This window comes from Muscardinus avellanarius, assembly GCF_963383645.1.
Source record: "Muscardinus avellanarius genome assembly, chromosome: 16".
Classification (NCBI taxonomy): domain Eukaryota; kingdom Metazoa; phylum Chordata; class Mammalia; order Rodentia; family Gliridae; genus Muscardinus; species Muscardinus avellanarius.
Window position 1 is genome coordinate 61,751,250 of NC_137802.1, and position 16,539 is coordinate 61,767,788.

The 16,539-nt window shown below is 55.3% G+C and overlaps 1 protein-coding gene across 1 annotated transcript in view; it reads left to right on the forward strand.

The window, feature by feature from the left end:
• Positions 1–16,139, forward strand: part of AXIN2 (axin 2) — a gene marked incomplete at its 3' end in the record, with an annotated part of 28,473 nt that extends 12,334 nt beyond the window's left edge. Inside the window, exons 4-11 of the mRNA XM_080713644.1 lie at positions 6,470–6,572; positions 8,712–8,852; positions 8,962–9,449; positions 9,648–9,836; positions 10,109–10,339; positions 10,884–10,979; positions 12,070–12,237; positions 16,013–16,139. Coding sequence (XP_080569770.1) covers positions 6,470–6,572; positions 8,712–8,852; positions 8,962–9,449; positions 9,648–9,836; positions 10,109–10,339; positions 10,884–10,979; positions 12,070–12,237; positions 16,013–16,139 — 1,543 coding nt within the window. The remainder of the gene's footprint in view (positions 1–6,469; positions 6,573–8,711; positions 8,853–8,961; positions 9,450–9,647; positions 9,837–10,108; positions 10,340–10,883; positions 10,980–12,069; positions 12,238–16,012) is intronic.
• Between the last annotated feature and the right edge of the window lie 400 nt (positions 16,140–16,539).

A 16,539-nucleotide genomic window follows, 5' to 3' on the forward strand; every position in this document is an offset into this window, starting at 1 on the left:
TCTCTTCTCTTTGACATTCTGTCTGCTATCATTTTTTTGTCCTCTTCTGTGTGCTTGCTCCTAGCAAGCATTACTTCTTTAGTGCCTACTAATTTGGGTTGAAGGCCTGGAGTGAGTGTCCTTAAGACTGTGAGGCTCCCATGTAGATTTCTTGGATTCACCCCCAAATCCGCGGCCGTCTGTCAGTCCCCATCACCGAGGTGTTATTCTGTGTTAATGAGAGATACCTTGTGTGGGGGCCCATACTTGTCTCCATTTGATCCTGACAAGGTCCAGTCAGAAAGGTTGGCAGATTGGCCGGGCATGATGGCTCATGCCTGTAATCCCAGTGCTCAGGAGGCTGAGGCAGGAGGATCGCAGGCTCGAGGCCAGTCTCATCAATTTAACAAGACCCTGTTTTACGATCAAAGGCAAAAATGGTTGGGAGTATAGTTTAGAGATTGAAAGTCCTTGGGCTCAATATCCCAGTACCAGAAAAGAAAGGTAGGCGGTCAGTGGTGATTTGGAGAGAGGAGAGAGGCGGGCCCTGTGAGTCCCCAGGTGTTGACAGTAGAACCTAGATTTTGGCCAAACCAGGGTCCGTGGCCTCCCCAGCCGGAACACTTCCACCACGAGATGTGTCAATGCAACATGGAATGTTGTTGCTCATGAGACCTTAGGGCCACGCGGGCTCTTTTTTGTGCTTGTCAGTGATTAAAACGCTTTCTCTTTTCAAGCTGGAGGACAGTGCAAGGGAGCATGTTGTAGGTTCTCCCTGCAGCCTCCCCATCCTCTCTTCTTTTACCCTCTTCCCAGAATAAAGCTATCCTCAGTTTCATAGAGAAATGACTTTTTTAGGACTCTTTTTTGGGGGTGGGAGAATTGAACCCAAAGGTGTCCTGTCTCTGACTACACCTCCAGCGCTATTCAGTTTTTTTATTTTGAAACAGGTTCTAAGTTACCAAGTGCTTGGCCTCCAACGTAGGCCCTTGTCCCAGCCTCCCAAGTGTTGGGATTACCAGTGTGTGCCCCGGGCCCAGCTGAGGGGTGACTTGAAGCTCTAGCTCCTTCCTCCGTAGCTGACGCACCTCGTAGGCCTCACGTGTGGGGAGGGGGTAGCACGAGAGGCCATTTTGCTGTGGAGACACCTTTGCTGAGCACCTTTGGCTCTGGGCCCAGTGGGTACCTTGGAGCCCAATGGCTCTACCTCTGGGTGTTGTCATGTGACACAGCTGCCTTGGGGTATATTGAGTAACCAGGAGACCAGGAGATGGTCCTGTGAGGCCTGGGGCAGGGATTCATGGTGCCTGTCCTCATCTTCGCGGAGCCCTCTCCCAGCCCAGTGGGTAGGCTGGCACACACAGCTTTCCCCACTTGGGCGTGTTGAGAGCAGCTGAAAGACTACCACCTGCTGGAGATCACCCGCCCGTGGGAACCTTTGTGGGGGCCGCTGGACGGCCGCTAGCTCACACCCCGAGGTCCCTGTGGCCCTCGGGCTGCCAGGGCTGGGGTCCCCTACTGTCCTGCGGAGCAGACTTGGCACTGACTGAAAGCCCGGCGTGACACGGGGTGCTTTCTGGCCGGCCGGCCCTGGTGCGTGCAGTCTGCCCTGTCTCGGGGGTCACCCGGGATTCCCAGGGCTGGGATTAAACCCCTCTTCAGAGCTCTGCCAATTGTGGGCCTCGTGCAGATGAGAACGCCAAGCAAGAAAGCAAGTGTGTGGGGATGAAAAGCCGGGCTGAATTGCCTTCAGCCCATTGTTCATCCGGGAGCTCAGAGGGGATGAGAGGGTAGCAGGCCCCTTTGAAATTTCCTTGAACAAGTGAATAGGGGCGCCCCATAAAGCCTGAGACGAGCCCTGGCTGTTCTCCCTGCCACAATGGCCAGCGTGGGCCGCGAGGGGCTGCTGGGAGGTGGGAGGGGACAGGGCCTGGGAGGGGACAGAGGGTGTCACAGGCAGCCTTCAATAGACTCCAGAAGGTTGGAGTTCATTAGACACAAGCCCAGGAAAGCAATCCTCTTCATTTACCACAGAACCAATTAAGTGCCAGGGACCTCGTCTGCAAGAGGCCTGGGCGGGAGGTGGGGCAGGGCCGGGGCCGGCCTGTGCCTGGTTCCTCCAGGGCCCAGGTGCGCAGAGCGGGCCGGCACCTTCTAGAAGTCATTGCCTATTCTCAGAGGCCGCTTCTGACTTCTGTCTTCCCGCTCAGTAAAAAGCCCTGTTATAAAGGTGGCTGGAGAGTTGAGTCTCTCCTATAGGCCTCTGAGAAGGCCGTTTTATGAGCCTGTCCCTCCAAAGCCTGCATTCTTGGCAGAAATGGCTTTCTAACTTCGTTTTTAAAAGTCAACTGCCAAGCCAGGCGTGGTGGCGCACGCTTGTCATCCCAGCATTTGGGAGGCAGAGACCGGAGGGTCGTGGTTCGCGGACAGCCTCGGCTACTTGGGCCCTTCGCAACTCAGTGAGACCCTGTTTCAAAAATAAAAAGACTAAAAAATAGGGCTGGGGGTGTAGCTCAGAGGGTTACATGTCCTGGGTTCCATCCCTGGTACTGCAAAAAAAAAACCCCAAAAAAACAAAACAAAAAAAAAACTGCCAGACGTCCAGCAAAATCCTGAGCCCCAGTCAGTCCTGGGAGCCTCGGGGGCAGGAGGATTTGGGAGCCATTTCAAGGCCATGGGCCAAGGAGGGCAGAGGACAGGCACCAAGAACATCAGAAGCAGTGAAGCTGGTGGCAGGAATTGGGGGAGCCAGGCTGATGGCCTGCTGGGTTCCCCACTTCTGTCTTTGCAAGAAGAGCTGCTCCCATGGTCAGGCTCAGACACACGTGCCGGCTGCTGTTGCGCCGAGCAAGCATCCCCGAGCAGTTTAGGACGATTTCCTCCCATTCCATGAAGGGGGCGGCTGGTTATTTTGTTTATTTTTATTTCCCTCTATCTTATTTATTGGGGGTTGCTCTGGACACTGGGGCATGCATTTGAATGAACTTCAAATATTACCTTATCTTGCAACTTAGGCTTTTGACGTTGGCTGTGAGCGGAGGCTGCTCAGAGTGGCCGCCAGATGCAGACGCGCGGTCGCGCATGCACAGGATCCTGCTATTTCAAAGCCGCCCGGGAAAAAATGACATTCAGGTTAGGTTGGGCGCAGCGGAGTCAAAAGGCTAAGCTAATTGGCTTGGGTTAAATGGCAGCTTAAGTGGAGTCCTCACTTCAAAATCGGTGCTCCCCAGAAACAGCTGGGCCCGGCAGCAGGCTCGTTAGCTAAAATGTTTATAATTAAAGGAGACCGTCGAGGGACCAAAACCCCTGGCGCTCTTCAGCCCACAGCCTTGAGCAGCCAGGAAACTGGTCGTGGATTTCTAGGGCCTGAATTAAAAGAAAGAAGAGAGGCCCCCTTCTTGGAACGAGGGACTGTTTTGGAAGATTCTTGGCTGGAGAGAATTAAAGACACGGTTTCTCGAAGGTCCCCGTGCACCCCTTTGAGCCCCTGCCAGCCCAAGCTCCCCTTCCGCTCTGGGCACAAGTGGCCTGGCCTGGTCTTGTCTTCTGCCCCAGGTGTCACGGGGATGTGGCGCTCATGAAATCCTGTGTTGCTCTTGCCTTTAATCCGGCCGTCATCTGCTTCCCTGCCCCCTTCACCCGACCCCCACCACCCCATTCTTTTTTCCCCCCTGGCCTTATATGGAGGAAGCAGGGGGGAGATATAAAAGCCTTACCGCTGATTTCTACCCCAGAGGCAGTAGAACAGACGGAAGACTTGGTAGAGCCTTCGGGGGCGCAGACGTGGAGGGGCAGGGGGCTCTTCTAGGACTCCAGGAAGTGGTTGGGGCTGGGGGTGGCATCTGGCAATGACTGTGACCCCAGGGGAATTGTTTCTGGTCATCCATCCAGTGCGGTTCGTTGAGGTTCTTGCAAGGATGGCGTCGGCAGGCACGTCAGGTGTCTCGGCCGACCTCCGTGCCCGGGAGGAACTTGGTTGAGGCAATTGGTGGGCTCAGGTTGGAACCCTTTGCTTTGGGTGGGATTTGGTTGCTGGTCAAGCCAGGCATGTTTGTGCATGTCCTGTTGTCTTCTGTGTCTGGTAAACTGGCCCAAGGTGAGAACTCTGAGTGTTGATTGATAAGCCTTAGGTGACTCAGTACATTGCTGGACGTAGCACCCTGTATCCCAGGCCACCTTTGAGGGCCTGGCCAAGTGCAGCTATCCATCGCGCTTCAGCCCCCTCTGCACCCCTCAGTGCAACGATTAGCCTTCATGTACTCTACTCAGCCAGGGCCTGGCCCACACAGATTGATTTTTCTGCAGCCCTGTTCAGCCAACTTGTGGAAAGTACAGCCACCCGGGGTTCCGGGGCGTCCCAGAGAAGGAGCCACAGGTCCTGCCCTGGCTGCCCCTGCGGTGCTTTTAGGCCCTGTGGTTGCACGCTGCTGCTGAGCCAAAGGTGTTTTTCTCCCTTCTACCCTATGATGTACAAGACACCCGGGGAAAGGAAATAGCCAAATACCAAATTTCAATATTGACAGCCTTAAAGTATGACTCGTCCTAGAAGTGTTTGAACCCTGAGGCTTTGTAAGTAGGCGGCCTCCGGAAGGACACCAGTAGGAAGAGTCTATCTTTAGCCAGTCTACTGTTTTCAAGAACTGGGGATTGAACCCAGGAGCATTCTACCTCTAAGCTACACCCTCGACCCTTTTTATATTTTTGTTTTGAAACAGGGTCTTCCTAGGTTGCTGAGAGTCTCAATACATTGCCGAGGCTGTCCTCAAGCCGCAGTCTTCCTATCTCATCCTCCCAAGGACTGAGATTATAGGCATATACCACCATGCCTGGCAAGAACAAAATTGTTTAAAAAAAAAAAGCTGGGCATGGTGATGCATGCTTGTAATCCCAGTCCTTGGGAGGCTGATGAGACAGGAGGACCTTTTGTCAAAATAAAATAAATAAAATTTGATTGGGGTTGTAGTTTAGAGGGAGAATGCCCCTGAGTCAATCCCTAGTACCATAAACACAAAAAAAGAGTTATAGCAGTTTCAAGTTGTTCTTGGTGAATGCTAGCTGGGGGGGGGGGAATATATATATATATATATATATATATATAATTTGTATATATATATTTGCAGTACTAAGGATGGAATTCAGGGGCATTCTACCTCTGAGCTACGCCTCCAACCCTATTTTTTATTCTTTATCTTTGAAAAAAGGTCTCACTGAGTTACAGAGGGCCTCACTAGGTAGCTGATGCTGGCCGCAAACCTGCCATCCTCCTGTCTCAACCTCCCAAGCGCTGGGATTAAATTCTTGCATTTGCTAGTCTCTGTTGTTGCTTGGTGAACATATGGACCTGTATGTCCATCCATTCTTACTCAAAGGTTATCTGCCCAACAGGACTGCATTTCCCCCTCCCCCAACTGAAGGTTACAACTCTCCCTGCCCCCTGACTGGCCCGTTTTCACTCATTGCCTGTGCCACCATGGGGTGATTCGTAAAAAAGAAGGTATTTAAGCCAGGTGCGGTGGTGGCTCCCGCTTGTAATCCCAGCACATGGGAGGCAGAGACAGGAGGATCTGGGTTCCTGGCCAGCCTCAGCTACTTTGTGAGGCCCTCTGCAACTTAGTGAGACTCTTGTTTCAAAATAAAGAACAAGCCGGGCGTGGTGGCGCAGGCTTGTAATCCCAGCACTTGGGAGACTGACACAGGTGGATCACGCAGGTTCGAAGCCAGCCTTAGCTACTTAGTGAGGCTCTCAGCAACTTAGTGAGACCCCGTTTCCAAATAAAATATGAAATAGGTCTGGGAGTATAGCCCAGAGGTAGAAAGCCTCTGGGTTCCACTCCCAGTACCACCAACAAAACAAAACAAAAAGCCCACAAAATAAAAAACAAAAAATAGGGCTAGGGATGTAGCTCAGAGGTAGAATGCCCTTGGGTTCAATATTAGGACCATTAAAAAAAAAAAAAAAGAAGGGATTTGGAAAGGATGGAGGAGTTGTGTCCGGGGGTTAAGCCTCTCTTCGCTGATGCCTGGCTCACCCGTGTGGGTTTGGTTCCCTTCCACTGTCTGCCCGACGGTGTTTTCTTGAATTAGAGCAGCACATTGCAGTGGTCACGGGCTGTTGGTGGGACCAAAGAAACCGGAGAGTCTTCAGCTTGGGGGCTGAAGTCTTCAACTAGAGAGCGGGGTGTCTTCTGTCCGTAGTGGGCTGTTTGGAGTGTGTGACCCTGCTCTGAGACGGCCCACCTGAGGAGCTTCCCGAGCTCTTGCCAGCGTCCCGGAGGGGACCGATGGGGGCAGGGTTTGGAGTTGGTTGGGCAACTAGAACTTGGATGGAGACTTCCCCATGGGCACAGGGACTGCCTGGCATCGTGGCTCGCTCCCCGGGGAGATGGTGGCCCCGTGGCTTGGGGCCGTCTCAGGGTGGCACGTGTGGTCCACCGACGAGCCGCCAGCAGCCTCGTGAGCCTGTGGATTTTGTCTTCTTCTTTTCCCTTAGGGATGGAATCCCTCCTTACCGCGTGGGGAGTAAGAAACAGCTCCAGAGAGAAATGCACCGCAGTGTGAAGGCTAATGGCCAAGTGTCTCTACCTCATTTCCCGGTGAGTATGGCCTGGAGGGCGCGGGCTCTCTGAGTCCGAAGTGTCAAGTGGTTCTTGGGGGCTTGATGTTGGGCGGGGTGAGGCAGTTCCGAGGTTCAAGATGGCCTGTTTTTCAAATCTTTACGTTTTATGAGTCAAAGGGGGTAGGGGGACGTTCCCAAAGCAGCTCCTTTCCAGAAGCCAAGTAATGCCGGGAGATGGTTACCTGGTGAGCGTACGCACATTCCTGCCAGAAGAGAAGCAGCTCTCTGTGGGCAAGGAGTTTGTCCCGTTAGCCTATGAGTCTGGACTTAGAACACTTCCTGCCGCGTGACAGCCTGAGCGAGTGCATGAGCGGGGAGGGGTCTCTGCCCCCCTTAGGAGGAAAGTCAGTTCCCTGGGACTTCGCTTTCCTGTCCACCGCGTGACACAGCCACGACATCCATCATTTAGATCCTTATTCCTCCTCCTCCCACCAACCTCTGAAGCCCTGGAGGGGAGCACAGCCTCAGCCACAGTCTGGGGTTTGAAATAAATAGGCAAGTCGCCGCGAAATAGGCAAGACGGTGGCTGAGGCTGTGCGCAACAAACGCAGAATGGGTGAAGCGTCTGGACCTGAGCATCCGTGAGCAGGGCTTCTGGAGACTGAGCTGGGAGAAGGGCTTCTCCGAGTGAGACCTTCCTTGTACTCACACGGCCCTGCAGCACGTGGTCTCTTGCGCCCAAGAGAACCACCCCTGTACCTTCCCGTTGTGGGGCCTTGCTTTCTAACAGGAGCCTGAGACCCAGGTCTCAGGGTCGCTCTCCCTCGGGAAGCAAGCACCCAGCTGCTTACAGCAGAGTCTGTTAAGGAACCTTTCCCTCCAGCTTCAGAGAACCCAGTCTGTCTGTCTGGTTATGTTGTGTTAGGAAGAGTAACATGCCAGAGTGCTATTCCCACGTCTCAGTAGTCCCCGAAGCGTAGCTCTTCTCTGAAAGCGCATCACACAGACAAGGGCAGGCCGGCCTCGTCTGAAAGCCGGCCTACCAAGGTTGCTTTTGCGAGGGCCTCCAGAATCCCCGCTCCCGCCAAGCGACGGTTACCCATGACGTCAAACTTTGACTGGGGTGCCCGTGCGATAGATGCGTTAACAAAGGACTGCTCTGTGGCTGTTGAATGGGGGGGCCTTGCTGTGCCTCGTGCAGGGGCGGGAGCCCGCCTTGGGGAAAATGACCATCCCTGCCCGCCCGGGCTTTCCTCTCCCATCTCCGTAGCTAAGTGGTTGCCCTGGCCAGGCGGGGTTGGGGGGAGGAGAGGCTGGCCTTTTGCAAGTTGGCTTTCTCCTGCTCCCCCACCTCAAAGAAAAAGGGCAAAGCATTTGCGGCCGAGAAAGCAGGAGGCGGAACAAGTGGAGAGTGTGGGGTGGGGGGGGATGGCAGAGAGGACGGAAGCCTGGCGGGCGGCAGGGGTGCGGCACGCTGGTTCTGGCAGGCGCAGCCCCTGCCTCTTTATATTCTGCACTTGATTTTGAGATGTTCCCTTCTCCCTTGATAGATCAGCTTCAGGCAGCCAAGCGCAGCAGTGTTCTGCTACTAGCCCGCAGCAGCTTTCTTCATTTTCTGTACAAAGAGCTGGGAGGAGGGGAGCGAGGGAGACAGGACAGTGTAGGGACAACACTACCTCAGCGGTGCGCAGTGTGCGGCCGGGAAATAAATTACCACTTCTCCTCTGATCTGCGGCCGTTCCACTCTCTCTCCCTCCCCCCCACCTCCTTTCCAATCTTACTTTTTAAAATTTCCAGCCCCCTCTCTGTTTAGCTTCTACTTTTTATTCCTTGAGTTGGTTTCTCTCCCCTCCCCACCTCAGAGGGATGCTTTTTTTTTTTTTTTTTTTTGATGTTTGACAACAGTCTTTGAAGATTTTCTACTTCAGAGTAGCTACTGATGGGCTGGTTGTACTACAGAGAGAACAAGCAGGGCCTCTCGGAGTGCGACCAACTGCTCCTGCCCAGGGCAAACGCTGGTGGGGACCATGGCTCTCCATGAGGCCGAGGCGCCGGCGCATAAAATCCCGAGCAGCCCTGGCTGCCTCGCCAAACACTCTCCACCCAAACTCGGGGACGCGGAGCTCCGGCCCGGCCTGCTAACCCCGCCTCGCCCCTTTCCCCTCTGTGCCCCTAGAGAACCCACCGCCTGCCCAAGGAGATGACGCCCGTGGAGCCCGCCGCCTTTGCGGCCGAGCTCATCTCCAGGCTGGAGGAGCTGAAGCTGGAGCTGGAGAGCCGCCACAGCCTGGAGGAGCGGCTGCAGCAGATCCGCGAGGTAGCCGGCGCCCCCGCGTGCACGGGCTGTGTGCACACCTGCCTGCGCATCCTGGAACCGGGGACCCCTCCCGCTGCCTGGTCACTTCCCTCTGCTGTCTTCCTTTCAGGATGAAGAGAAGGAGGGGTCCGAGCAGGCGCTGAGCTTGCGGGAAGGGGCCCCCGCCCCGCACCCCCTGTCCCTCCTGCCCTCTGGCAGCTATGAGGAGGACCCGCAGACCATTCTGGATGACCACCTGTCCAGGGTCCTCAAGACCCCCGGCTGCCAATCCCCCGGCCTGGGCCGCTACAGTCCCCGCTCGCGCTCCCCCGACCACCACCACCACCACCACCAGCACCAGCAGTACCACTCCCTCCTACCGCCCGCGGCCACCTGCCCGCTGGTTGGGAGCAAGGGCTTCGTGACCAAGCAGACCACAAAACACGTCCATCACCACTACATCCACCACCACGCTGTCCCCAAGACCAAGGAGGAGATCGAGGCGGAAGCCACACAGAGGGTCCGCTGCTACTGCCCCGGGGGCGCCGAGTACTACTGCTACTCCAAGTGCAAGAGCCACCCCAAGACTCCGGAGCCCGGGCTCGGGGAGCAGTTTGGGTGAGTATCCAGCAGGCCTTGGTGTCCTTGCCCCCCAGAAGGGCTTTTGTCCCTTCGTATGCCCCAGGGGTGGGGGTGTTCGGCCTTGGGCTGCCCGCGGGGTGGCAGGTACAACGGGATCTTTCGTCTGGTGCTGTTCGCCACCGTGTCCGGCGCAAGAGGTCTAATCGGGTGTCTGGTGTGGCTCTCGGTTCCCAGCAGAGGCAGCGCGCTGACCAAGTGGAGCGGGAGAGGCGCGGACCCGGGGCTGGCCCTGCCGGCCAGGGAAGGAGGGGCCCTGGGAGGCGCTGCGTCCCCGCAGCTTCCCGGGGAGGAAGGAGACAGGTCACAGGACGTCTGGCAGTGGATGCTGGAGAATGAGCGGCAGAGCAAGCCCAAGCCCCATAGGTAAACAGCCCAGCGGGCGCCCGGGAGAAGGGCTATTTCTGCAGTGGGGGAAACAAAGTGACTGTTTGCTCCCGCGGCCTGAGTATTAGATGTTGGCCAGAGCAGACCACAAAAATGTCATGTCTTGGCCACGACCCGTGTTCGTGTTGTGGGTAGAGTTATTTTCTTCTCTTTTCTCTGAGAGCAGAATAGACAAGTTTCTACCGAAGTCACATTTTTCCACTTTTTTCCTAACCCAATTTCTTCCCCTCTGCTTTTGCTTCTCGTTTCAGTGCCCAAAGCACAAAAAAGGCCTACCCCTTGGAGTCTGCCCGCGGATCCCCCGGCGAACGAGTCAGCCGGCACCACCTGTGGGGGGGCAGCGGGCATCCCCGAGCAGCCCCCCGTGCGCACCCTTTCGCCCAAGACCCTGCCATGCCTCCCCTGACCCCGCCCAACACGCTGGCGCAGCTGGAGGAGGCCTGCCGCCGGCTGGCAGAGGTGTCGAAGCCCCCAAAGCAGCGGTGAGTGGGAGGGGCCCGGAGGTGGAGACCGGCCTGCTGACCATGGGCAGGCTCAGACAGACCTCCGGCGGGAGGAGGGGTTGCTTCTGGCTGCCTAGAGTCTCCTCGTCGGCCTCTGTAAATGGTTCCCCGTAGTCGTGTCGGTCCTGCCACAGTCAAACCCTGATCTCTTTGTCAGGCGGGTCATGCTTGGAAGTAGAGAATGAATTTCAGTAATTCTCTACAAATCGCATTTGCCTACACATGTCTTCCTTGTTTGAGGCTGGCGGGATGAGCGTATAAGTAGCCATGACTGGTGGAGAATCGAGGCTGCTATGCTTTGCTAGGGCTGGGAGTGTCCTAACCGTCTCAGGGTTTAGGACGCCACTCCACGGCCGTTCCAGGCCCCTGCAGCCGCTGTTAACAGAGGGCTCTGGGTGGGTCTCCACAGGGGTGGAGGTCGGGCCTCTCGTCTGTTCAGGAGGCCAAAGAGTCATTTTCCGTCGGCACCCGCTTTCCCCGGAGACAGTCGCACACCTCTGAATCCCTCTCCCTGTGTCCTCAGGTGCTGCGGGGCCAGTCAGCAGAGGGACAGGAGCCACTCGGCCACTGGTCAGGCGGGAGCCACGCCCTTCCCTGCCCCAAGCCTGGCTCTGGAAGAGTGAGTGTCTTTACCCGGTGTTACTGACGTGTGCTCAGCGGCTGGCATTTTGATGTATCCGTTATCTGGAGTCAGGTTTTTATGAAATTCCTTAGCAGATGGGGTCGCTTCCATTGTAACACTAGTGACGGGCAGCAGTGCTGAGAATCACATCAACACACAAGCTTCCCGGGGTTCACAAGACTCAGAGGCAGGGGCCTTGGCACTATTAGCACATGGATAAAAGGACTACGAATCCGGATGGAGAAATTGGCCTCATCCCCTCACGTGTTCACAGTACCTGAGGCATCTTTGTGTGAACTCTGCACAGGAGGACGATTCCCCACATTGAAAACGTTGGGAAAACCATCTCTGTGTTATGCTCGGGAGAAAAACAAGACTATCTTCCTCCAAACTGGGCCATGATTCTCTGTGTAAATTTACACGTTTTAGAGTACCTGAGGAGTCTGGCTCCGTTTAATTACAGGATAGGGCATTTGAAAAGAAGTCTCCTAGAGATCTAAAATGGTCTCAGGTTTCTTTTTTAGCCTCTTCATCTTGAGGAGATGAGTGTTTGAAGTCCTGGATAAGCCACCTTCCTGGACTCTTTGTTTTAATTGGTTGACCTTAGGTCTACCAACTGTCTATACCACTGGCTTTTTTTTTTTTAAGCCGCTCTACAAAAACTCAGAATAATTGGGATGGTGGAAATGAGTGTGCACTAGGCCCCTTGAGTTGTGTTTGTTCTTTGGGGATGGTGCATTTTGAGCACGCCATCCCTGGAGGTACCCCGTCTGGATTTGCCCCAGCAGCATTACCGGCAGCCTCCTCATGTTTATCCTCTCCTCTTGTCCTTACTGGTGGCTGCTCTGTGCCCCTGTCTGGAGGCTCTGAAGGAAGTGGTACCAGTTAGTATACCCAAAAGGAATTCCTTCCTTCCCGCGTGCCCAGTGCAGGTCACATGGGATTGGGTTCTGTATCCACCAGAGGTTGCTGCCTCTGTGAACTCTTAGCTGCAGCCTCAGTATCGGGAGACATGTGCGTGTGTGTGTGTGTCTCTTAATGTATATCTGCTTGAAGATGCTAAATTTGTGTTCTGTCTTATTTTCAGTCACAAAGAGCCAAAGAAGCCAGCAGGTGCCCACGCGCTCCAGGCCAGCGAGTTGGTCGTCACTTACTTTTTCTGTGGAGAAGAAATTCCATACAGGAGGATGCTGAAGGCTCAGAGCTTGACCCTGGGCCACTTTAAAGAGCAGCTCAGCAAGAAGGGAAATTATAGGTAAGCGCCCTGTGGCTTTTTCCTGCTCCAGAGTTTGTTTGCTCAGAACCCAGGGCCAGAGCCTGGGGCAGCTTCCCTGGCCTGGGAAGCCGGGCCCTGGGAGGGCGGGGCTCAGGAAGCACCCTGAGGCTGCTGGGCCCTGGTATTCGGTTCCTTCTTCCTACCTCTCCCCTGGTCTCCAATAGCAGTAGTGTAGCCACAGCCACAGAGGCTGCTGACCCGGCCCCTCTAGGCACCTGGCCAGACTTCTTCCAGGTGAAATAGGACAGGAGAAGGGGAGGAGCCATCATCTCAGGTTGAGACAGGAGATCACAGGTTCAAGGCCAGTCTCAGCAGCTTAGCAAAGCCTTCCACAACTCAGTGAGACTCTGTGTCAAAATAAAAAGCAAAACAGGAGCCAGGTGTGGTGGCGCATGCTTATAATCCCAGTACTTGAGAGGCTGAAACAGTAGGATCGCAGGTTCGCAGGTTCTCAGCCAGCCTCAGCCTCTTAGGCCCTCTGCAACTTAGTGAGACCCTGTTTCAAAATAAAGAATAAAATATGGCTGGGAGTGTAGCTCAGTGGTAGAATGCCCCTGGGTTCGACCCCCAGTACTGCAAAAAAAAAAAAAAAAAAGTAAAACAGGACTTAGGAGTATATCTCAGAAGTAGAATGTCCCTGGGTCCAATCTCTAATAGCACTAAAAAAAAAGAAAAGAAAAGAAAAGAAAAGGAGCAGTGATTTGCCTTATCAAGAAAGCTGGCCGGGCGTGATGACACACGCTTGTAATCCCAGCATTCGGGAGGCTGAGACTGGAGGATTGTGGTTCGCGGACAGCATCGGCTACTTAGTGAGGTCCTCTGCAACTCAGTGAGAACTGGTTTCAAAATAAAGAAAAAAAAACATAGGGCAGGGGGCGTATCTCGGCGGTCAAATGCCCCTGGGTTCCATCCCCAAGCCTGCAAAAAAAAAAAAAACTAGGCTGCTTGAAATTGAGGGACTTGGGTGGGGTATAGACTGATTAGGAACGAGAACCCCAAAACACCTCTCTCCTCCTGACTTAGGCCCTGCAGAGGTCTCCACACTGGAGGCTCGGAGGTGGGCAGAGGCCACGGCTGGGGACCAGCTGTGGGAAAGGGTCTCCTTTCAGCCTGAAGAATTCCCTGGCTGGATTCCACAGGTCATTTGAAGAAGGGATGCTCTTTTGTCTAACGAGGAAGGGGCCAGCCAGACCCATGGCTGGCGCAGACCAGGTTGGGCCAGTCCTCCTGCCGGGGCCTCCCTGCCTTCTCGTTGGCGGGCCCTGGAAAGGGAACTTAACCTCTGCCCTCTTGTCCTCACCGAGCCCTCGAGATCACCCAAGAGTGGGGGAGAGCCATGGTGAACCCCGGGCCATTCCTGTCACTATCCTCTCTCTCTCTCTCTCTCTCTCTCTCTCTCTCTCTCTCTCTCTCTCTCTCGGTGGTACTGGGGTTCCTGGAAGCCCTTCTGCCTCCGGGCTACACTCCCAGACCTATTTTATATTTTATTTGGAAACAGGATCTCTTAAACTAGTGAGGCTGGCTTCGAACCTGCGCGATGATCCTCCTGTCTCCGCCTCCCAAGCGCAGGGATTACAAGCATGCACCACCACGCCCGGCCACTATTCTTTTAATAAGGGGTGGGAGGCGACTTCTTGTGGGGCTCTGCCGGCCCCTTCCCCAGCCTTCATCCCAGGGAACCCATCTGCGGTCACTGTGGGTGAGGACAGCTGGCTAAGACAGGCCAGGCGCCCAGTGGCTCCAGGACATGCCCTCTCTAGGCCCCACCCCAGAGAACTGCCACTACCTCCCCTTCATGTCCTGGGCCAGTAGAACCCCAAACAGCGTCTGGCAACCCGCAGGTGGGCCCTGGCTCCTGGACCCACACAGGCCACCTGCAGGGCCCGAGACACCCTCCCTCCTCTCCAGAGCAGCCCCTGCAGCTCCCTAAGCTGCTCACCTGGGACTAAGTTTGGGCAGGGACCAGCAGCCAACTTCTTGCTGGCGGAGGGGATGGAGGTTGGGCTGGGCCCCTGCAGGTCACGGACCAGCAGGGCGTGTAGCTGGACCTAGATCTTTCCCTTTTATACCTGGGAAGAGATGATGCTGAAAAGTTATCAAAGGGTCGGGAAAACAGGCCTGGCTGCTGCTGCTTTTAATCTTGAAGAGACACAGGTGAAACTAATTACACCAGCGCGCCCCTCCAGGGATCCATTTTGATCTCGGCTCTGACTCTGGGGGGACTCTGAGGGGAGCTGCAGGTGACCTTCAGGGAGGAGAGCCACGGAGCAAGACCAGAGCCTTGCAGGGAAGGTGCCTCGCTCAGCAGCTCTGGCCACATCTGGCTCTGATTTTTTTTTTTTTTTTTTCCTGAGGCACATTTAATAAGCCTGGCTTTGAAGCCCTGGCCTCCCCTTTAATGCACAAAGACTTGTACAAATGGTAGGCTCTCAAATTCCTTCCTGATTGGATCAGACTGTGGGAAGGCCCTCGGCCCCCTTATCTCTGTAAGAGCCTGAGCTGGATTCAGTGCCCTCTGGGGGGTAGGGGACACCACGTGCCAGGTCTTATCCCCCCCTCCCCCCAACAGCACAGCGTCTCTCACTTCATAGCCGCACACCCCTCCCAGGAAAAAGGCCCAGGGAGGTCGGGCCGTGGAGTGGGGACCTGGGCTGTGTTGTGTAATCTCAATATGGCCGGGGTTCAGAAAGCAAGCCGTCCCTCCAGACATGCCAGGCGACATTGGTGCCAGATGTCAGAAGAAAGAGTTTGCCACATAAAGCACGTTGCAGTGGAAAAGCCCGTTTCTTGGAGAAAATGAGGGCCCTGGGGGCGGGGCCTCGGGAGCCTCACCCCCAGGAGGCTGCAGTTACGCAAAAGGTACCCTGTTGTTAGCTTGCCTGCAGAGGTGCCCCAGATGCCCAGCTGGGCAAACCCCCGAGGGGCTGGAGCTGGGGACTGCGGGCGCTACTCGGGGTTGCCCAGGCATTTGAGACTCTTATTTGGAAAGTGATCCCCCAGCCCATGCACAGGAGCCCCTCCCGTCTTCAACCCGGGTTCCCCCAAGCGCCCCGTCCCCCTTGATGTGAAGTGTGTCCCCGCTGGCCGGCTCCCCTGACCAGGACGCTGATAGTGGAGGCCCTGACCAGACCCAGCTGTTTCCTCGAACTTGCCTTATCCCCTAGGAAAGCTTTTTGGCTCCCCTTCCTTAAAGAGATTTCCCTAAGAAAAAAGACAAAAACCCAAACTAGCCCTTTCCCTGCGATCCAATCCAATGTTCCCAATGAGCCAATCCACTGCAACGTGGCTATGCAGCGTGGCTGGAAGCAGCAGCTCGCAGGGCTAGATTGGATCTGCCGAAGGGGTCTCCTCGCTGGGGACGGGGAAGGAAGAGGCCCACGCTTGGTCTTTGCAGGGGGCAGGGGGGCCTGGTCAAGAGGACCGTTGGGGCTTCCCAGTGTGACTCCTGAGAAGGCCATCACTGGCTGCTATACAGTTAGTTAAACAGCCTTCGGAGACAGAACGTGGAGAGCCACGAGGAACCATTAATCCGTGGCCTGGAAGGGTCTTTACCCTCGTACCTTGGAGGGGTGGGACGGGGGCACCGAGGTGTCGGTGGGGGACCCAGCCTTCCTCTTGGAGTCTTGTCTCGGCCAGCGGTGTGCGGGCGTGCCAGTGTATGGAGATGCCCAGCCCAGTTCTCCTGTGGCCACGCTTGCTTCAAACAGTGTTAAGAAGGTGGGGTCTCAACACACTCTGCATTTTTCCTTTTAAGGTATTACTTCAAGAAAGCGAGTGACGAGTTTGCCTGCGGAGCGGTGTTCGAGGAGATCTGGGACGACGAGACGGTGCTCCCCATGTACGAGGGCAGGATTCTGGGCAAAGTGGAGCGGATCGACTGAGCCTGCAGGCCGCAGCGTGGAAGCGGAGCTCGCGTTGTCTTGGGCCTAAGCAACAGCCGCCAGGCGTTCTGAAGGAAAATTAAACCAATGGAGAAGACACGGTTTACCGAAGCTCTGGCCACTGAGCCCTGGGCGGGCGGGGGGTTGCTTTTCATTACTCATGAGCTGGGTACCGACATAAGAGAAGCCTGGACTATTTATTAAAAACATGACCACTCTTGGCTATTGAAGATGCTGACTGTGTTTAAGAGACTGCCACACATACATAATATATGACTTCCTAGGGATCGGAAACCCAGAAACGAAGAGAAACTGTGTATAGCTTACCTGAACAGGAGTCCTCGCTGATATTTATTGAACAATTGATCCCCCCCCAACCCCAGTTTATGAATATGCTGCT